At 40.7% G+C, this 22,587-nt stretch overlaps 1 protein-coding gene across 1 annotated transcript in view; it reads left to right on the forward strand.

Annotated features, from left to right (window-relative positions):
- The window catches only part of CD2AP (CD2 associated protein), a 160,506-nt gene that overhangs the window by 106,244 nt on the left and 31,675 nt on the right, over nucleotides 1–22,587 (forward strand). The window contains exons 7-11 of the mRNA XM_084624761.1: nucleotides 1,260–1,368; nucleotides 7,106–7,200; nucleotides 14,327–14,431; nucleotides 20,788–20,824; nucleotides 21,359–21,421. Of these exons, the coding sequence (XP_084480887.1) occupies nucleotides 1,260–1,368; nucleotides 7,106–7,200; nucleotides 14,327–14,431; nucleotides 20,788–20,824; nucleotides 21,359–21,421 (409 nt within the window). The remainder of the gene's footprint in view (nucleotides 1–1,259; nucleotides 1,369–7,105; nucleotides 7,201–14,326; nucleotides 14,432–20,787; nucleotides 20,825–21,358; nucleotides 21,422–22,587) is intronic.

The following is a 22,587-nucleotide window of genomic DNA, read 5'->3' on the forward strand; positions in this document are numbered from 1 at the left end:
GTTTCTGTTTGATATATGATTGTGAAGAAGAGTTGGTCAGAAAAGTTTTCCCATTCTGCAAAAAATTTTGAGATTTAATTTTTTTCCTGTTCCTCATTGAATTGAAACTGAGACCTTTTGTTGGTTTGTTTTGTGGGGGAGGGAGAAGAAGCCATCCCAGTATACCCAAGAGCCTGGAGGTTAGGGCACTTGCCTGGGATGTGGGAGACTCAGGTTCAAGTCCCTGCTGTGCCTGGATTTTCCCACATTACAGATGAGTGCCCACAAGGGTGAGGATCTCTCTATGTGGTTTCAAAATTCCATCCTGCACCTAAGAAACTTTTCCTGAACAGTTTTGCCAAAATTAATAAGTTTCTGTGAAAAGTTTCAGGTTCAGTGATCAGCATTTTCTGACAAACTGTTTCATCAAAATTCCTGGTTAGTTCTATTGCGAAGAAAACGTCTGAAAGTGACTTAAGCAGTCTGAATCTGTCTGCAGGCTCAGTAAGCCTGAAACAATGTCTTGGATTGGAGAAATCTGGTAAATTATTGTAATGGGATATTAACTCACAAGGTCGATGGCAAATTAAATGTCTGCAGAGTTCATTTTAACAGAAACATCCAGCTAATGTTTTTATCCCCTTTGATGTATGCTGTGGCAGATACACCGGACCCTCGCTAGAACGCGCATCTATATAGCGCGAATTTGCATATGATGCAGTCGCGGCCATGGATCCCAAATTTAATTACTTTAATTGGAATTCATTTTAATGTGGTCCCCGCGTTAATGCGATACCGCACATGGATCACAAATCCCACGTTCTAGCAAGGGTCCGGTGTATTAGGAGTGAGCGGAAGGCAGGATGAGCAGCTGTCATCTTAAACTGCTGCTATAAACAGTGGAGTCCTGTAGTCTGCTCTTTCTGCAACTGCTAAGCACTTCAGCCCTCCTGGGGACTGAATCCCACCCACGATGGTGTTGGTGGAAAAAGATGAAGTTGCTGCTTGGCTGTCTCACTCCTATTGCATCAGTGGCCTTAATATTGTAATTATAGAACCTAACTAAATTAAATACGTAATGTGACCCTCTCAAAGAATGAGTGACACCCTTGACATATGGAATTAATTACCTAATTGTAAAAGAGAGCTGTCACCATTTCAGATGGTCAAATCATGAGAAGGTGTCTTATACCCAAATCAAAACAAAATGCTTTTAATTTTGCACTCTCCCTTTCTAATACGTAATTGTGCGTATCTTTTTTTCTCTTGCATTTGTTTAGCCACTACCTAACCTTCCGCCGGGACCAAAACTAACCCAGTTTCCTAGTGTAACAAAAGCAGAACCTGCAGTAGATGTTACAAAAGTAGAAACAGAAAGCAAACCAAAAGGTAAGGTTAAAGTATATTTGCCTCTGTTTTATTTTCTAGTCAAAGAGTCGTGGAAGTGTAGGACTGAAAGGGGCCTCGATAGGTCATCTAGTTCAATCCCCTGCACTGAGGCAGGACATTAAGTATCCTAGTATTATCTATTCTCTATGAAGATGTATGTAGTTATGGAAGTATACAGTAAAATAACTTGTTCTTATTTAAGACCTTAAATTTTTATTTAGTAAAAATGTACTTAGAACTCTCAAAATACTTTTTCAGCTTCAAAGTGTCTTACAAATACTAAGTACGGTAGGTTTACCCACTCTTTACAGATGTGTGGAAACTGAAGTTGGAGGTTGACTTCCCACATTTCTGCTTGTATTAAAATTCAGAGTTTTCAGATCATATAATTACAGATGGAATCCAATTAACATAGGAGCTGTCCCTAAAAATATAAGGCCTCGTCTACACACACAGTTGCCCTGATTTAACTAAAGATGCAAAATCCTGTGTAGACACTTATATTGGTGTAACCCTGGCTTCTGTAGGTTTAGCTTGCATCAATAAATATTGAGGTTGTGCCTGTACCAATGTAGCCTGTTTTATCTGATCTAGGAGTACCCACAGAGGGTTTTGTATTGTTTTAACTGAATATGTTTTTTGACTTTTATTGTGAGTCTTGTCCACACACAAACTTGGCATTGGTTTGCTTAAAGATGTATTTTTAAATACGTTTAGTTAAACTGGTGCAAGTTTGTGCATAGACACACATCAAAATAAGAGGCAAGCTATTTACTTTAGCTGAATCATTTTCAGAATTAAGTACATTGAAATAAACCACTGTGTCTGGCCTATGCTTACAGTTTTACCAGCAGAGCTATGTTGGTATAGGGTGTGGTGTTTCTCCTCCCCATCCCTCCTCAACATAGGTCTCATGGTAAAAGCCCAAGTGCAAGCCATACAGTACTTGCATGATGGGGGGATTCTATCCTGGGAAACAGTGACTCTGAAAAAGATTTAGGTATTGTGGAGGATAATCAAGTGAACATGAACTCCTAGTGCAATACTGAGACAAAAAAGAGCTAGTGCTGTTCTGGGATGCGTAAACGGAATCTTGAGGAGGAGTAGAGGATTTATTTTACCTTTTATATTTGGTACTGGTGTGACCGTTGCTGGAGTCCTGTGTCTACAATTCAAGTAGGCTGTTGATAAATTGGAGAGGGTTGAGAGAAGAGCCATGAGAATGATTAAAGGATTAGAAAGCTGAATTATAGTGACAAATTCAAGGAGCTCAATATATTTATCTTAACAAAAGAAGGTTAAGGGGTGACTTGATTACGGTCTGCAAATACATACATGAGGAACAAATATTTGATGATGGGCTCTTCAATCTAACGGAGAAAGGTATAACACTATCCAATGGCTAGCAGTTGAAGCTAGACAAATTCAGATTGGAAATAAGGTGGAATTTTGAGCAGTGAGAGTAATTAACTGTTGGAGCAACTTATCAAGGGTCATGGTGGATTTTCCTTCACTAATAACTTTTAAATCAGGATTGGATATTTTTCTAAAAGATCTGCTCTAGGAACTGTTTTGGGGAAGTTCTCTGTCCTGTGTTATGCAGGAGGTTATACGAGACAATCACAATGGTATTTTCTGGCCTTGAAATCTAAGAATCTATGAAAAGTTAACTAACCTTCTAATAGAGTGTTAAGGGGGAGATACAGACAGCTCACTGCCTTGTAGACTCAACAGGCCAGCAGTGTAGCCGTTTACATCATGAAGTCTATTTTCACAATCAAAATGGCTAGAAAATTTGTTTTGTTTTTTTAATGCTTAAATTTTGGGTGATGCATTGAAAGATAGAATTAATCCAACAACATGGAGGATCCATATCTGAGAATGTTAATTTTCATTTTATTTAACCTTTTCTGTAGCCTGAAAAAGACCTCTGGCTAACAGCATGCAAATTTCAATCAGATCCTCAGCAGCTATGTTGATTTATGATTTATTTGTATTAAGTAGTTAAATGATGGTCTCTCTAAAGCAGAGGTGGGCAAACTATGGCCCGGGGGCTGCATCTGGCCCTCCAGACGTTTTAATCCGGCCCTCAAGCTCCAGTTGGGGAGTGGGGTCCGGGGCTTGCCCCACTCTGTGCAGCTCCCAGAGACAGTGACATGTCCTGCCTCCAGCTCCTACGCATAGGGCAGCCATGGGATTCTGCATGCTGCCTCTGCCCCATGTGTCGCCCCTGAAGCTCACATTGGATGAGAACTGCAACCAGTGGGAGCTGAAGGGGTGGTGCCTGTGGACAGGGCAGCACACAGAGCTACCTGGCTGCACCTCCATGTAGGAGCCGGAGTGGGGGGCATGCAGCTGGGAGCCGCTTGAGGTAGGTGCTGTCCGGAGCCTGCAACCCTGACCCCCTCCTGCAACCTTAACTCCCTGCCACAACCCTGATTCCCCCTTCCAGCCTCCAAACCCCTTGGAGGTGTTCCAGCCTGGAACACTGTCCTGCATCCCCAGCGCCTCATCCCCAGCCCTACCCCAGAGTCCTCACCCCCAGCCGGAGCCCTCACTCCCCAGCCCCACCCCAGAGCCCTCACCTCCAGCCGGAGCCCCTTCCTGAAATCCTCATTTCTGGCTCCACCCCAGAGCCCGCTCCCCGCCAGAGTCCTCACCCCCACTCCCAATTTCATGAGCATTCATGGCCCGCCATACAATTTCAATACCCAGGTGTGGCCCTTGGGCCAAAAAGTTTGCCCACCCCTGCTCTAAGATGTGGAGACTAACATGTGGAGATGCTCAGTTACCCAGGTGATTAAATGCTGTCTGAAAACCAGATGGTTAACTTTTACATGACAAAATAAGACTACTGATGTCCTGTGAGGAGAGCTTATTTATTTGTTTTAAAAACTATATCTCAATTTACATAGGTTTATTGTTACGAAAATATATTAAGAATAATATCCTTACTTTTGAGGAGGTGGGCATGGAAGTAAACCACCAATGTTTAGTTAATTGGTTAATAAAATAAATACACATCTTCTTAAAACGTTTTGATTATCAGGACTTCATTTTAGTGTCTCTCTCCTGCTTCTGGAAGTTTGTTTTGGTCATTAGTACAAGTAAATAAACATCTTTTTGCTAAAGAAATTACAACTTCAGTTTGTTTTCAGTGTAATCAGATTTAAGACCTTTCAAAGGACAACAGCTATGACCTATGCTGCTTCACTGTAGTACACTCATAAACTTCCTTGAAGTACTGAATCTGTGGATGATCTTCCATCTTAAACTGCAGTTTAATTAGAAATAACCTTTTATTTACTGCCAGGCACAAGACTTGTTAAAACAGCAAGATCCTTGAGTAATTATTTGTGCATTAAATATACTGTTGTTAACTTGTTGAATAGGTTAAGTGGTTGAGATATTTTTCTATTAGTCACCTTCTTGGATTTTTGCGCTCTGGTAATTCTATAGTAAAAAGACAAGATGAAGATGTTCTTGGGTTACATAGAAGGTGATGTAATTGAAAGATAGAATTAATGTTTCAGCCCTGACTGTGTTCCCACCCTAGTAAATGGTTACTGGTCTGCTGTATTGGACCCAACTTTTTGGATCCAGTGTGCTTTCAAGCCGGCTGAGTGCAGTCACAATCTGTAACTCTGGGATTCTAGCGTATGCTCCGTGGGTGCAGAATCTGTCTGGCACCCTTCTTTGGGATGTGGAACTCTGCAGTCCAGATACCATAGGCCCTGGGACCAGTACAGGACATCCCAAGCCTCTCCAGTCACCTATGCGTTCCTCCCCAGACTCCACCTTCATGGGCACTCTGGTTTATAGTTTCTCATTAGGGACCACATGAGAGTTAAAGAAAATAACACAGACTTTGCAAAGGAACTTCTTAAACACACACATTTTGGGCAGCACAGGAGAGTGACAGATCTAGGCAAAGCAAGAAACACCTGAACCCAGTTCTCTCCCTCAAAATTCCTCACTAGTCCTGAGAGTCCTGGAATAAATCAAAATTCCTCCTGCCTTCCCCTCCTCCCCACTGTCCCCACTCCTCCTGGTGTGTGAGTGGGGTGGGACGGGGATAAGAGGCAGGAGGGGTTCTGTCTTCTCTTTCTGATGAAAAACGGCTCCCTCTGCTTAGTGAGAGTCTCTCTTTTAAGAGCAGGTTTTGTCCATCTCTCTCTTCTCTTTCTTCACTGGGGAAGTTCCATGTACCAACACTCAGGTGCTCTGCTGGGCAGAGTCTCTAAGTCAATGGCTGTACTGGTAGCAACCCCATTGTTCTACCAGAGTAGAACAATACAGGGTTAATACCACTGTTTATTTCCAATATGTATCTATTCCAGTGACAGAATGGAAATTCTAATCCACACTGAAGGTTACAATTATAAGTGCTTGACATAAAACAAAAAGGAATTCATAAAATGACATATTCCCAAACTGTCACAAGTGTTTTTACATAGTTATACAATTTGTAACTAAAGTATAAGGCCCTAATCCTGCAAATTTTATGCATGTGTTCTGTCCTTCATGCCATTGGAGATTTTTTTTCAAATATTTTGGCATTTCGTCTTTTCGAATGGAGTTCTGCCAGGACAGATTCATCTCCCCATACAGTGATCAGATCCCGTACCTTCCGTTCGGTCCATGCTGGAGCTCTTTTGCAATTCTGGGACTGCATGGTCTCCTGTGATGATGAGCTCTGCATGGTGACCTGTGCAGGTGAGCTCGCCTCGCTGGCCAAACATGAAATGAGATTCAAAAGTTCATGGGCCTTTTCCTGTATACCTGGCCAGTGCATCTGAATTTAGAGCTCTGTTCAGAGCGATCACAACTGAGCGATCACACTCTGGGATAGCTCCCGGAGACCAATACTGTCGAATTGCGTCCACAGTACCCCAAATTCGAGCCGGCATGGCTGATTTCAGCGCTAATCCCCTCGTCGGGGTGAAGTAAAGAAATCGATTTTAAGAGCCCTGGACGTCGAAAAAAAGGGCTTCATCGTGTGGACAGGTGCAGGGTTAAATCGAGATAACGCTGCTAAATTCGATGTAGTGTAGACCAGGCCTGTGTGACTGGCTGAATAAGTAGGGCTGAATGGACTTGCAGGCTCTAACATTTTACACTTTTTTTTTTTTGAGTGCATTTTTTTTAGATTTGTTAATTCAACTTTCATGATAAAGAGATTACAATACAGTACTTGTATTAGGTGAATTGCAAAATACTATTTTTTTGTTTTTTTACAAGTGTAAATACTTTTAATAAAAATAAGATGAGCACTATACACTTCGTATTCTGTGTTGTAATTGAAATTAATTATATTTGAAAATGTGGAAAACATCCAAAAATATAGTGTTCTATTATTGTTTAACAGTGCGATTATTTGCGCAATTAATTGCAATTAATTTTTTTAATCACTTGACAGCCCTAATGAAAATCTCTGCCAGACGTACATGTTAAACAAAACTAGGGAGATGTTCAACTCTAGTTGCAGAGCTTCAATTCTGATGTCTAAAGTGGGAGAATTGAATAAAGAGTATACTACTGTCTTATTTTTGTCGTGTTCTGCTGGACATTGTAAAACATACTGAAGTTGGTTGATATATATTGGATCAAAAGATGATTGTAGTAGTAGTTATCCTTCTAAAAAAGACAATAATTTTGAGCTTTTATTTATGTACCTTCATTCATACAACAGATTAGAACACTGTGCAAATGCAGCCATTTTGCTTCTTTGTTTCAGCCAAGGAATATTGCAGGACTTCTTTGGCCTTTGAAGGTTCAAATGAAAATGAACTTGGTTTTAAAGAAGGCGAGATTATCCAGATAATAAGTAAGGTAAGGGTTTACTAATCACTCAGAGTTTTCGTGAATGTAGTTGAAGTACAGAATAAAAGGGCAGGTCTACACTTAAAATGCTGCATTGTCACAGCTGCAGTGTTTCAGGGAAGACGCTACTATGCCAACGAGAGAGCTTTTCTCATTGGTGCAGTTAATCCATCTCCACGAGAGGCAGTAGCTCTCCTGCCAACATAGCACTGTCTACGCCAGGGGTTAGGTTGATATAACTACATTGCTCAGGGATGTACACTTTTTTACACCCCTGAGCAACATAGTTATACCAGTGTAAATTTATAGTGTAGACCTGGCCTTATCAGCAGTAGATCTCATTCTTTCCAGATCGGTTTTGTTCAGCATAAATATAAATTTATTTATATAAATTATTTTATTTTGGTAATAGATCCGAGTTTGCCCTAGAAGTTAACCATATGCTGTGCCATAATCTCATAAAAGCATGAAAATAGGTCCTTTCTTTATTGGTTTTGACCACTTTTCATTTGGCAATCACTTCCCCCATAGATTTCCAGGTGTGGTGGACTGGGTTGTAGGAGTGAGTTGAGTTTTCTCTTTTTAAAGAAACAGTTGAATTTTGCACTGAAATTTTGACATGCAATATTTAAAGTAAATATATTTTAAGCAAGGATTATTGTCAGTATGAAAATCCAAATGTTTTGTAACATTTGGGATCTCAGAATCATAGTACTTAACAAAACTGCTTTATGGTGGACAATCTGCCTTGCTACTTGAAGGAATAAACTTTGTCTGAATATTCACTTATTTGTGCTAATATGAAAGAGAGAGTCAGTGTTGAAAGGCAGCAGTTGCATCCCTAACCCATTTTATAAATGTTCTGCTGTAAAGACAAGAAAAAAAAGGGCTGAAAATCATTGGTTACTGCTTAATTTTCCTCACCTATAGTCCATAATCTTTTTATATTAATCATATTTTACTAAGTGGGATATTAGAGGATTGATTTAGGTGGGGAATTGGAAGCATATTAACTACAATCCAGTTTTCATGTTCATAGTAGTCTACAGTGAGGAGCATAAATACACATAAGCTAAGCTTCTTTAAAAGGATTTTGAGTTTTTCCAAGAGATTCCAACATGTCTTTATTGATAGCTGCAATGATTTTCTTGTTTCATTATTTGCTTGCATTACAGTAGGACCTGGAAGTTAGGTAGTGTGACAAAGTTCTTGCTCTACCTTGGTGGGTCTTCCGCTCACTGGTGGATTTGCTCGCCTTGGAGCTTCACGGCAGCCCTCAGCTTGGCCGTTTTTCTGAATTCACAGTCCAGGTTGACTCCTCCTGTGTCTGACCAGGAGTTGGGAGGATTTGGAGGGAACCCGGGCCTGCCCTCTACTCCGGGTTCCAGCCCAGGGCGCTGTGGAATGCAGCAGTCTAGAGTGCCTCTTGGAACAGCTGTGCAACAGTTACAATTCCCTGGGCTACTTCCCCATGGCCTCCTCCCAACACCTTATCATAGAATCACAGAATATCAGGGTTGGAAGGGACCTCAGGAGGTCATCTAGTCCAACCCCCTGCTCAAAGCAGGACCAATCCCCAATTAAATCATCCCAGCCAGGGCTTTGTCGAGCCTGACCTTAAAAACTTCTAAGGAAGGAGATTCTACCACCTCCCTAGGTAACGCATTCCGGTGTTTCACCACCCTCCTAGTGAAAAAGTTTTTCCTAATATCCAACCTAAACCTCTCCCACTGCAACTTGAGACCATTACTCCTTGTCCTGTCCTCTTCTACCACTGAGAATAGTCTCGAACCATCCTCTCTGGAACCACCACTCAGGTAGTTGAAAGCAGCTATCAAATCCCCCCTCATTCTTCTCTTCTGCAGACTAAATAATCCCAGTTCCCTCAGCCTCTCCTCATAACTCATGTGTTCACGACCCCTAATCATTTTTGTTGCCCTTCGCTGGACTCTCTCCAATTTATCCACATCCTTCCTGTAGTGTGGGGCCCAAAACTGGACACAGTACTCCAGATGAGGCCTCACCAATGTCGAATAGAGGGGTACGATCACGTCCCTCGATCTGCTCGTTATGCCCCTACTTTTACATCCCAAAATGCCATTGGCCTTCTTGGCAACAAGGGCACACTGCTGACTCATATCCAACTTCTCGTCCACTGTCATCCCTAGGTCCTTTTCCGCAGAACTGCTGCCTAGCCATTCGGTCCCTAGTCTGTAGCTGTGCATTGGGTTCTTCCGTCCTAAGTGCAGGACTCTGCACTTATCCTTATTGAACCTCATCAGATTTCTTTTGGCCCAATCCTCCAATTTGTCTAGGTCTCTGTATCCTATCCCTGCCCTCCAGCGTATCTACCACTCCTCCCAGTTTAGTATCATCCGCAAATTTGCTGAGAGTGCAATTCACACCATCCTCCAAATCATTTATAAAGATATTGAACAAAACCGGCCCCAGGACAGACCCCTGGGGTACTCCACTTGACACCGGCTGCCAACTAGACATGGAGCCATTGATCACTACCCGTTGAGCCCGACAATCTAGCCAACTTTCTACCCACCTTATAGTGCATTCATCCAGCCCATACTTCTTTAACTTGCTGACAAGAATACTGTGGGAGACCGTGTCAAAAGCTTTGCTAAAGTCAAGAAACAATACATCCACTGCTTTCCCTTCATCCACAGAACCAGTAATCTCATCATAGAAGGCGATTAGATTAGTCAGGCATGACCTTCCCTTGGTGAATCCATGCTGACTGTTCCTGATCACTTTCCTCTCATGTAAGTGCTTCAGGATTGATTCTTTGAGGACCTGCTCCATTATTTTTCGGGGACTGAGGTGAGGCTGACTGGCCTGTAGTTCCCAGGATCCTCCTCCTTCCCTTTTTTAAAGATTGGCACTACATTAGCCTTTTTCCAGTCATCCGGGACTTCCCCCGTTTGCCACAAGTTTTCAAAGATAATGGCCAATGGCTCTGCAATCACAGCCGCCAATTCCTTTAGCACTCTCAGATGCAACTCGTCCGGCCCCATGGACTTGTGCACGTCCAGCTTTTCTAAATAGTCCCTAACCACCTCTTTCTCCACAGAGGGCTGGCCATCTATTCCCCATGTTGTGATGCCCAGCGTAGCAGTCTGGGAGCTGACCTTGTTCGTGAAGACAGAGGCAAAAAATGCATTGAGTATATTAGCTTTTTCCACATCCTCTGTCACTAGGTTGCCTCCCTCATTCATTAAGGGGCCCACACTTTCCTTGGCTTTCTTCTTGTTGCCAACATACCTGAAGAAACCCTTCTTGTTACTCTTGACATCTCTCACTAGCTGCAGCTCCAGGTGCGATTTGGCCCTCCTGATTTCATTCCTACATGCCCGAGCAATATTTTTATACTCTTCCCTGGTCATATGTCCAACCTTCCACTTCTTGTAAGCTTCTTTTTTATGTTTAAGATCCGCTAGGATTTCACCGTTAAGCCAAGCTGGTCGCCTGCCATATTTACTATTCTTTTGACACATCGGGATGGTTTGTCCCTGTAACCTCAACAGGGATTCCTTGAAATACAGCCAGCTCTCCTGGACTCCTTTCCTCTTCATGTTAGTCCCCCAGGGGATCCTACCCATCCGTTCCCTGAGGGAGTCGAAGTCTGCTTTCCTGAAGTCCAGGGTCCGTATCCTGCTGCTTACCTTTCTTCCCTGTGTTAGGATCCTGAACTCAACCAACTCATGGTCACTGCCTCCCAGATTCCCATCCACTTTTGCTTCCCCCACTAATTCTTCCCGGTTTGTGAGCAGCAGGTCAAGAAAAGCTCCCCCCCAGTTGGCTCCTCTAGCACTTGTACCAGGAAATTGTCCCCTACGCTTTCCAAAAACTTCCTGGATTGTCTATGCACCACTGTATTGCTCTCCCAGCAGATATCAGGAAAATTAAAGTCACCCTTGAGAACCAGGGCGTGCGATCTAGTAGCTTCTGCGGGCTGCCGGAAGAAAGCCTCATCCACTTCATCCCCCTGGTCCGGTGGTCTATAGCAGACTCCCACCACTACATCACTCTTGTTGCTCACACTTCTAAATTTAATCCAGAGACACTCAGGTTTTTCTGCAGTTTCGTACCGGAGCTCTGAGCAGTCATACTGCTCCCTTACATACAGTGCTACTCCCCCACCTTTTCTGCCCTGCCTGTCCTTCCTGAACAGTTTATAACCATCCATGACAGTACTCCAGTCATGTGAGTTATCCCACCAAGTCTCTGTTATTCCAATCATGTCATAATTCCTTGACATCACCAGGACCTCCAGTTCTCCCTGCTTGTTTCCAAGGCTTTGTGCATTCATATATAAGCACTTGAGATAACCTGCTGATCGCCCCTCATTCTCAGTATGAGGCAGGAGCCCTCCCCTCCAGACATTCCTGCCTGTGCTTTCTCCCGGTATCCCGCTTTCCCACTTACCTCAGGGCTTTGGTCTCCTTCCCCCGGTGAACCTAGTTTAAAGCCCTCCTCACTAGGTTAGCCAGCCTGCTCGCAAAGATGCTCTTCCCTCTCTTCATAAGGTGGAGCCCGTCTCTGCCCAGCACTCCTCCTTCATGGAACACCATCCCATGGTCAAAGAATCCAAAGCCTTCTCTCCGACACCACCTGCATAGCCATTCGTTGACTTCCACGATTCGATGGTCCCTACCCAGGCCTTTTCCTTCCACAGGGAGGATGGACGAGAACACCACTTGCGCCTCAAACTCCTTTATCCTTCTTCCCAGAGCCACCTTCTTTATCCTCACCATAGGACATTCCTCCTGGTGTCTGATAATGCTTGTACACCTCAATCCTCCAACAGTCCACGTTCTCACACTCCACTCCTAGTGCCTCTTGCTTCCAGCTCCTCACATGCACCCAGCTCCAGACTGCTCCTTTTTAAAACCCAGGTGCCCTTATTAGCCTGCCTTAATTGATTTTAGCAGCTTCTTGATTGGCTACGGGTGTTCTAATCAACCTGTCTTAATTGTCTCCAGAAGGTTCCTGATTGTTCTGGAACCTTCCCTGTTATCTTACCCAGGGAAAAGGGACCTACTTAACCTGTGGCTAATATATCTGCTTTCTATTACTCTCCTATAGCCATCGGGCCCGACCCTGTCACAGTAGGTTTTCATAAGCACCAAATGATTAAGACAATTCGTGCCCCAAAGAGCTTACTATCCAAGTAGGCAAGACTACAGAAGGAGACCGAAGGACATGTAGACAGAGTGATTTATCCAAGGTCATACAGCAGGTCAGCAGTGGAGTCAGGAATAGAACCTAGTCCAGTGTCCTTAATCCCAGTCCAATCTCTATCCACTGGACCACATTGCTTGCAAAGTCTAGATTTCTTAAAAATACTTATCACAGTAACTAACTCAATCCCAGTTTTTGATCTTATCTAAATTTCTGCACTTAATGTCATAGCGGTTAACATAGCTAGGGGCTGGAGTAATTAACTCTTTTCTATTTTTCAGTCTTCCTGTGTTCACTTTTCAAACAAAGGGAAGCAAAATTATAGATTAGCGAATGAAACGGGGACAAACATAGTTTCTGAGCCTGTGGCTGTCTTCTAAAGTAGTTTTTGCATGTTTTCAAAATAGAAGAACTGAGTTTATGCCAGTTTGTCTGTGCGGATAAATACTTCATTGGTTTTCTCCATAAGTGGAATGCTACTGAAAACCTGTAGGATAATGCATATTACTTACAAAGCACAATACACAGCAGTGGCACTATATTTTGTTTTGTAAAGACGGCGTTCTTTCATATCAGGTTAGATCTCGGTTTGCATAAGGATACAGTCCAGTCCTCACAAGGTTTTAAAATTTGTACTCATTTTAGCCTCCCATTGTTGCTTGGAACTGATGTCTCCACCTCCCCCTCTTCCCCTCCCCTCCCCCCGTCAGTTTCCCTGTATCCAGTATTAAATATAAACTGTCTCCGTTCGACTCTGACCATGGAATGAGATATATAAGGGCACTTGTATCCACTCAGATGCAATTGGAAGATTGGGGCCTTTCTGTGCTAAAGCTCATAATTGCTGGGTTCCTGGCATTAACAAAATTTAGTAAACTCCAGAGGATAATGTCAAGTTTGCAAAGAGACTTAATGGGAGAAATGATAAACCAAATTGACACCCTGCCAGTTTATAGACTCAAATTAGTTTTAGTTTCTTGCATTGGTGCTTCCTTCATTTAGCTCAGTGTGTTTATGAATTTTTTTGTTCTGAGATTCACCAGCTGTTCTGATTTGGATATGCATGCTAGGACCTAATCTTCTGTGGATAGAATGAGCCAGTTGTTTCTGTCAAAAGTAGCATATTTCAATCATGGTTTATTCAACCTGTATAAAGTGGTGATAGCTATTAATGTTGGAAGAAAAACCTTAAATAGAATTACTAAAATAATTTTAAGCAACTTGATTCTGTGCGTTAAGGGGTTGCAATATCCTGTAAAAAGGGTTGAACATATTAAACCCTCAATCCTCCAAAAATATGTGCTGTTACACTGAACTCTGAAACAGAAATACCTTTCTCTGGCTCTTTCTACTGTATTCTTAACTTGTCCCCTCCCATACAGATCATATTAATTTTCTCTCTTGCCTTTCTCAGTCCAGTAGTTCTCATAAAATTAAATCATTCAAACAAGATATAGCTATATATAAAGAGAGAGAGAGATTTGGAAGAGATCTGTGAATGTAAGAGAAATAATTTGTCTTCCAGGGCAGTGGCTAAGGTTGTGCAATGCATTAGGAGGTTTCTTTTATATCTACATTTCTTTATTCCACTTCCATTCACAGTTCCCTTTCAAATAGATATTCTTACCAGTTTTAATTCTTGTTTTAAAACAAATAATAAAAAAACAAGTTGAATAGTAAGGACATCTGATTCTATCAAACCCTGAGCTACTCGCAGCTCCTTCCCAAATATAATTGAACTTTTTAATAAGGCTTCCTCTTGAAAAACACTGCATTTTTTTCAGTTGAGGTGAGATTTTACAACATTGGTAAAAGGAGATGGGTTTTTGTACTATATAATGAATACTTGTGCATGTTTTTTTTCTGGAGCTGTACTTGCTCCATAAAATGAGTAAATATTAAATAATGTTGTTCAAATAAATAGTACCATTTGTTGTTTTAGGATCCTGGAGAACAAGGATGGTGGAAAGGAGAGCTTAACGGTAAAGAAGGGGTCTTCCCAGACAACTTTGCTGTTCAAATACAAGAGTCTGATAAGGACTTTCCAGTAAGTTTTAGTGCTTTTTCTTTTCTTACAATCTAAAGAAAAGCCACAGATCCTTTGCCAGAAATGCAGATATATATAAAAAAATACTTAGAATCATCGAATATCAGGGTTGGAAGGGACCTCAAGAGGTCACCTAGTCCAACCCCCTGCTCAAAGCAGGACCAGTCCCCAACTAAATCTTAATGCATTATACCACATAACAATGTTATGATGCCAATTTTTTGATTCATTTTCAATTTGTTAGTACTATCAAAGCAGAAATTGAATTTTATATATTTAAAAAAATAGAGCTGGTTTTTAAAAAATGGAATTTTTGTTCTGTGGGAAATTCTGACACATTGACATTTGTCCTGAGTTAGGCCAAAAAAACTGAGACTTGGAAATTTTCATGGAACAGAAATTCCAATTTTTTTAAATTCAAAACAACCTTATTGAAACTTTTTTTTTGATAATTTGGAAATGTAAGTCAAAATGGGAAAGTCAAAAATAAATGAGAATATCTAATTGAAATACTTCATTTCAATTTGTTTCAAAATGTTTCAAGATGAAATTTAATCTTTTCTTGCCTCTGTCACTGTTGTGTTTATAATTAATTTTCCCCAACCCATTTAACTATTTTAAAGTTGTCAGGGTTAGCTAGGTGTCTGTGCAGTTATGGTTTAAGGTCTAGACCATTACATTATAAATGAAGGACTAGCTTTTCTAAGTGAGGTGCATGTGTTTGTACATTACCATGGTTATGTGAGTGTAGAGATATCAGATCTGCATATACACATTATGCATCTCTGAGCATAAATTAGACTTGTGCAAATATACACAGATCACTGACTTCAAAAATCCCAGTTGGAAGTTCACTTTGTTGCTTTAAAAGGTGATTATATTACACCTTTCTTCTGCTGTATACCCTAAGGGATAACAAACCTATCAGCAACAATAATTTTCCCTCAGCTGATACTCACCTTCTTGTCAACTGTTGTAAATGGGCCACCTTGATTGCATTGGCCTAGTTAGCACTACAAAAGTAATTTTCCCTCCCTTGGTATTGACCCCTTGTCAACTATTGAGAATAGGCTACTTCCACCTTAATTGAATTGGCTTGTTAGCACTGACCCCTCACTTAGTAAGGCAACTCCCATCTTTTCATGTGCTATAATATATATTCTTCTTACTGTATTTTCATTCCATGCATCTGATGAAGTGGGTTTTAGCCCACGAAAGCTTATGCCCAAATAAATTTTAGTCTCTAAGGTGCCACAAGGAGTCCTTGTTGTTTTAACTGTAGTCTGTAACCTATCATTTAAATCAGGTTCTGTACCAAATGACTGGAGGATAGCTAATGTGGTGCCAATTTTTAAAAAGGGCTCCAGAGGTGATCCTGGCAATTAGAGGCTGGTAAGCCTGACTTCAGTACCGGGCAAACTGGTTGAAACCATAGTAAAGAACAGAATTGTCAGACACATAGATGAACATAATTTGTTGGGGAAGAGGCAACATGGTTTTTTGTAAAGGGAAATCATGCGTCACCAATCTACTTAAATTCTTTGTGAGGGTTAACAAGCACGTGGACAAGGGGGGGTCCAGTGGATATAGTGTACTTAGATTTTGAGAGAGCCTTTGACAAGGTCCCTCACCAAAGACTCTTAAGCAAAGTAAGCTGTCATGGGATAAGAGGGAAGGTCCTCTCATGGATTGATAACTGGTTAAAAGATAGGGTAGGAATAAATGGTCAGTTTTCAGAATGGAGAGAGGTAAATAGCTGTGTCCCCTGGGGTCTGTACTGGGACGAGTCCTAGTCAGTGTATTCATAAATGATCTGGAAAAAGGGGTAAACAGTGAGGTAGCAAAATTTGCAGATGATACAAAGCTACTCAAGATAGTTAAGTTCCAGGCAGATTGCAAAGAGCTGCAAAAGGATCTCTCTAAACTGGGTGACTGGGCAACAGAATGGCAGATGAAATTCAGTGTTGATAAATGCAAAGTAATGCACATTGGAAAACATAATCCCAACTATACGTACAAAATGATGGGGTCTAAATTGGCTGTTACTACTCAAGAAAGAGATCTTGGAGTCATTGTGGATAGTTCTCTGAAAACATCCACTCAATGTGCAGTGGCAGTCAAAAAGTGAACGGAATGTTGGGAATCATTAAGAAAGGAATAGATAATAAGACAGAAAATATCGTACTGCCTCTATATAAATCCATGGTATGCCCACATCTTGAATACTGTGTCCAGATCTGGTCACTCCTTTTAAAAAAATATTTTGGAATTGGAAAGGGTTCAGAAAAGGGCAACAAAAATGAGTAGGGGTATGGAACGACTGCCATATGAGGAGAGATTAATAAGACTGAGACTTTTCAGTTTGGATAAGAGATGACTAAGGGTGGATATGATAAACATCTACAAAATCATGACAGTTGTGGGGCAAGTAAATAAGGAAGTGTTATTTACTCCTTCTCATAACACTAGAACTAGGGGTCATCAGATGAAATGAATAGGCAGCAGGTTTAAAACAAGCAAAAGGAAGTATTTTTTCACACAACGCACTGTCAACCTGTGGAACTCCTTGTCAGAGGATGTTGCGAAGGCCAAGTCTGTAAGAGGGTGCAGAAAAGAACCTAGAGAGTTTAGAAATATTGATTCACTTTGGAATGAAATTCACCTGGAAAAACTCAAACTAAAAGATCTGTCAGAAAATAACCTGAAGTACAGATATCTGGGAGGTGGAGATACGCTGGAAAAAAAGTATAACCAAAAAGTACCCCTTTTATTGCTAACTGGACAGCAAATTAGAGAAGAACTTCCAATGCAATATGGCATCGAAAAGCCATTGTGACTTTTGTGGGGATGAATACACAGAGGCCTTCGACTGGAGGGAATTAAATATAACAATAATTGAGGGGCTGGAGAAACCTATTTATAAGATCTAAATGGATTTAATATGTATATTGTAACCAAACTTCTGCCAAGGATTGAGGCACAATATATTTCACAAGTATTTAAGGTCATGAACACCATGGAAGGCCATCAGTTGTTTGGTATGCCTTACTGCTAAATGATGAACTAGCAATCGGCTGAGCCCTCAAGGGTTAACACATTGTTGTTAATGTAGCCTCACACTACACGGCAGCACAAATGGAGGGAGGGGAGACAGCATGCAGAGAGAGACAGAAACGCATACCGTGTATGTGAGAGAGACACGCATTGCTCCTGTAAGTACTCTGACCCCACTCTGAGTACATTGCCTTTTTAAGTAGATCAGCAAGTTGAGACAGCAGCTGCTGCCAGCAAGCTCCCTCTGTCCTGAGCCCTATCGTGTCAGCCCCTGCTCTATGGAAATGAGATGCAGGAGAGGGAGGAGGGGGACACCCTGACATTAGCACCCCTCTTCTCTTTCTCTCCCCCCGTCCCCCTACCCGCACAACAAGCAGGAGGCTCCCGGGAGCAGCTCCAAAGCAGAGGGCAGGAGCAGCACACGGCAGTGGGGAGAGGGACAGCTGAACTGCCCAGCAACTGATAGCCTGCTGGGCAGCTGCTGCACAGGGAACTTAGGGGAGTGAGGGGCTGCCGGTCCACCCTGGTTCCAAGCCCCCACCAGCTAGCCCAAAACGGCTGCTCTTCCTGCAGGCAGTGGACAAAGCAGGCAGCTGCCAAACACGGTTATAAGGGAGGATTGCGCAACTTTAAACGAGCATGTTCTCTGATTGATCAGCAATGTAACAACGTTAATCGGGACTACTTTAAGTGAGGAGTTACTGTACATCAGTATAGCCAGGAAAATATTATATGTCTTATAGTGACTTCAAAAAATATTAAGGAAGTTGGCTGTGTTAATTCATAGGAATGTGCATTATTCTAGAAAGTCACCACTCAGGTTTCTAAAGAAAAGACAAACAAAAATTAGCAATAAAAATAACAGGGAATGACTACACTGTGGTGATTGTGGTTAGCAACATTTTACAATTGCATTTCTAATAACATTATCCTCAATGCTAAGTTTAACTATAACTCTGTACTTTTGCTACATTTCATTGCTTGGATGATGAATCTGTTGTTGGTCAGGCAATTTCAGTACTACTATCTGATGAACACTAAAATCCATGGAATCAAATCCACCCTCCTCCTTTTCTAATAGGCTCTCCACTTGGCAAGTGGTATAAATAGTGTAAGTCTTCACTATTGCACAAAATCTTTAACATAAAAAACTTTCAATATTGACTCATTGCAGCGAAACTTCTCAATATTTAAGATTATATTTTTAAATTATTGATATCAATGTGGAAAATGGAAATATTTATATTGATCCAAGTATACTGTGTTGTGTGCATATGGAGGTTGCCAGGTTGAGCTGTGATGTACAGGAAGAAAGGAATGCTGCATTCAGGGTTGGAGAAGTGAATCATTCTGGGTCTTTAAGCAGGTTATTGTAGAGAGAGTCCCCAAATCCTTCAAGCTACTGAATGCAAACCCCATCGTCTTCAATACGACTTAGTACAGGAATTCACCTGCATGGAGCAGCTTTCAGGTAAAGGCAGTGGATGGCAACTGTAATCTACTGTTCATTGTGGGCTGACCTAAAAAACCCCAAACTGATTCACTTTAATTGCAAGTCGGTGTTGACGTTTGAATCTGATATGTCTGCTGCCGCCCAGCCTCACAGGAAATAATGTTGATTTTCTGTTTATTCCAAATAGAACTCTGATAGGATTGAGCATTTCTTTCTGGGCTGAAAACGGAGTCTGGTTTCATTCATTAATTTTACTGCACTGTTTTCTGTGACCGAAGAAAGAGATTAATATGAATTTTCATGCATGGTTAATTTTTAAAACAAGCCTTCATGCACATCATTTGTTCAATAAACAACTGTTTCTGCTAATAGGAGCCGCCGTACTCAGAAGTTTTACTTGGCATATAAGGTCTCACTCTGGGAATTTCCTAAAAGCTTTTATAATATTTTAATGACACTCTCTGACAATTAAAGTCCAGGGGAAATCCTCGTACAAAGTGGAGGGAAATCTGTCTACAGCCAGAGCCCTGGGGCCAACAGCTGGGGCAGTCAATATGGTGTCTACACTGACACTGTGCCAACCTAATTACATCGACCTAAGTACTACGCCTCTTGCAGAGGTGGAGTTATTAGATCAACGTAGTGTGCAACTTACATTGGTGGGAGCAACACTGTAGTGTAGACACTTACATCCAACTCTGTAGTATAGACGAAGCCTTAGTGGGCAGAGGGCTTTTGCTGAGTAGTATGTGAGCAGGCAGCGGCAGGAGGGAATAGAGGGGGAAGAAGCAAACATGCAGAACAGAGAAGCAGAGACAAAAAGCAAGCTAGCCAATCGGTAGCCTCTGAGCCTAGTGTGGCCATGGGGAAAGCTAGTGAGAATGTTTGAGATACGTTGTCTAACAAGGCTTGGCGCTGTAAGCTAAGAAACTGAAACCATTACTTTGGTTCCTCCTGCCTTTGGAGAAGCAGGACTTCGTAAACAGATATTTCTTTGTTACGGTTTTGTTGATCACTAATTTCTATCCCAACTGGAACATCCACAGCACCCCAAATTTTGACTAGCTGCTCAGGTCCAAAAGGGGCAACATTATATTTTAAAAGAGTTCTAGAACACGACTTCAGTATTTCATAGTCTAAAATTTGTTGGGAAATATCCAGGTTAAAAATCACTCATTTTAAAAACAAGAATCTTCAGCTGTGGTATGTGATACTGCAGTATATTTAAACAGGAAACTTTTTAAACATTCTTTCTCAGTATTTAATCTGCACCTTTCTCTCTGCTTGTGCATAAGCAGATATGTCATTTTAAGTTTAGTTTTTCGAGTTCCCAGGCTGCGATGTTTAGGGTGCAAAGACTTCAGGGAATATTTATTCGCTTTCCCCACCTAAAAAAACCCTTTCATTGGAACTCAAAAAACAATTAAAATATTTCTTTGATCTTATTTTTTTAAAAAATATCATTTTTGTAAATCTTTGGCCAGATTTCATCTGATTCTTTTAATATTGCCTGATACAATGTAGGTTTATTAGTATTGCCCTACAGTTATAGTTGTTAAAATGAGTAAGTAAATTGCTTTGGCACTATAAAATGCATAATTTCATTTGTTTTGAATTTTTGGCTGTCTGTGCAAGAAGGATTTTCTGTAATTTCTTGAGCAATGGAATGGGACTCAGGATACCTGCTCGGTGACCTTGGATAAGGTAGTTCATCGCTCTGTGCCTCAGTTTCCCGATCTGTAAAATGGGGATGATCCTGAACTTGTTTGTAAAGTACTTTGAGGTCTACTGATAAGTGGATGCCTATCTTTTTTCTATAAAATATATTGACTCTTTATCCTCTTTGCAGAAGCCAAAGAAGCCACCACCTCCTGTTAAAAGTCTAGGTATGTAAAAGATTCATGCTGATAAATGTACTGACAAACTTTGAGCATAAAAACCAACAAAAGTCACTGCTCTAGAAGCTTCATAAATACAATGAGAGTTTAGAAACAACTCATTTTATTCAGTCATGAAGGCAAGGTTTTCTAATTTTAGTGTACTGCATACAGACGTGTTATGCTCCACATTCACTGTGGTGTGGTATGGCAAGTGTTTAAGATGACTTTCTAGACTCAAAAGTAGCTTTGCATTTCTGAGCAGTACCGTACAGCAACCCCAAATTCATGCCGGTGACACTATGTATCCTACTATGTATTTTGTTTGACACATCTAACAGAACCTAGTTCTGAATCTTAGTTTAGAAATATTTTAATACTTCCTCACATCTTTGAGTTTAAATGAATGGTTATACAGTACATTACGATCCTTGGCTAGAAGGAACAGTATAAATACAAATAATCGCAGGTTATATTTTTAGTGAATGACTAGGATAATTACAGTTGCTTGAGAAATGTGTCCTGTTTTGTTTTTATATTCAGCTCCTAAGCCTGAACTTCCAATAGGAGAGAAGAAGTTTCTTTCTTCTAGACCTGAAGAAAAAGGTGAGACCAGTTTTCTTCACATTGAAATTAAATTGAGATCATATAAAAGAACTACACAATATTTAGTTATTTTGTTTTAAGTAAATAAAATACCCATATGGGAAAAGTTATTACTTATTGTTGTATGCTATCATAATTGTTTGTAAAACTATTCAAGTATGTTAAGGTTTTTAGTTTAGTGTATGTCTACATTTAAATCTACATATTGTACGTTATGATAACACTTAATTGCTTTTGCAGAGTCATTTTCTTAATCTGGAAATTGCAGTCAATTTGACAGTTTATAATGACCTAGTTGCGGTTTTAATAATTTGCTTAAATGCAATTTTGTAATAAATGTGGTGCTGTAATTCTGGATAACAATGGACATTTATTAAATAAATATTTTGTAAATGTCAGTTCCTGCTCTTACAGAGAATGTTTCACCAAACGTGAATGGCTTCAACTGAAAGTTTTTGTTTGGAAAAAACGCCAAAAGTGTATCTACAACGTTGTACTAATGTTATTAATCTGTAGAGGAGATATTGTGATTCTAGACTTTTTAGAAGTGAAAATCTCCTGTTCTGTAAACACCTAAACCATTCAGTCTTCGTCCAGATTTTATCTTTCAGTATTTCCATTTTCACTAACTGTAGAGAAGTTTGCTAATTTACTCACACTACATTTCAAGATTTGAAAGCCTCAGAACTATCACTTAAAAAAAATGGTTAATGGTCTGAATCAAATGTAATGTTTCTAAAATGCTCCCTTTTGTATTTGGAAAAATTGAACAAGGAACTAATGGTCTGTACAGAATTTGCTTTTATTATGATAAAGAGAAAACTTCTGACACATTGCCATTTCTTTCTCTGAGTTTATCCACTTTATAGGACTTGAAAGAAAAAATGCTATTGTTATAACAGTTTGGCCATATTCTATAAAGATACTTTGTAATGCAGCCAATGAACATTGGCCATAGAATGTGTTCAGGACAGCATTTTCAGATGCATGATTAAGAGTAAACCAGCTCCATTTGAGTTTTGGCCTTTCTGCACAAATTTTTAATAACCTGCTATGTAAACTACATATATTCTTGGGAGTAATCCATATGCATGTGTGTGTTTAGGGAGCCATCTTGTGTCTGAATATTATTAGAGAACACATTGTTTCTTTTCATTGGACCACCT

Source organism: Lepidochelys olivacea (assembly GCF_965140295.1).
Source record: "Lepidochelys olivacea isolate rLepOli2 genome assembly, chromosome: 3".
Classification (NCBI taxonomy): Eukaryota; Metazoa; Chordata; order Testudines; family Cheloniidae; genus Lepidochelys; species Lepidochelys olivacea.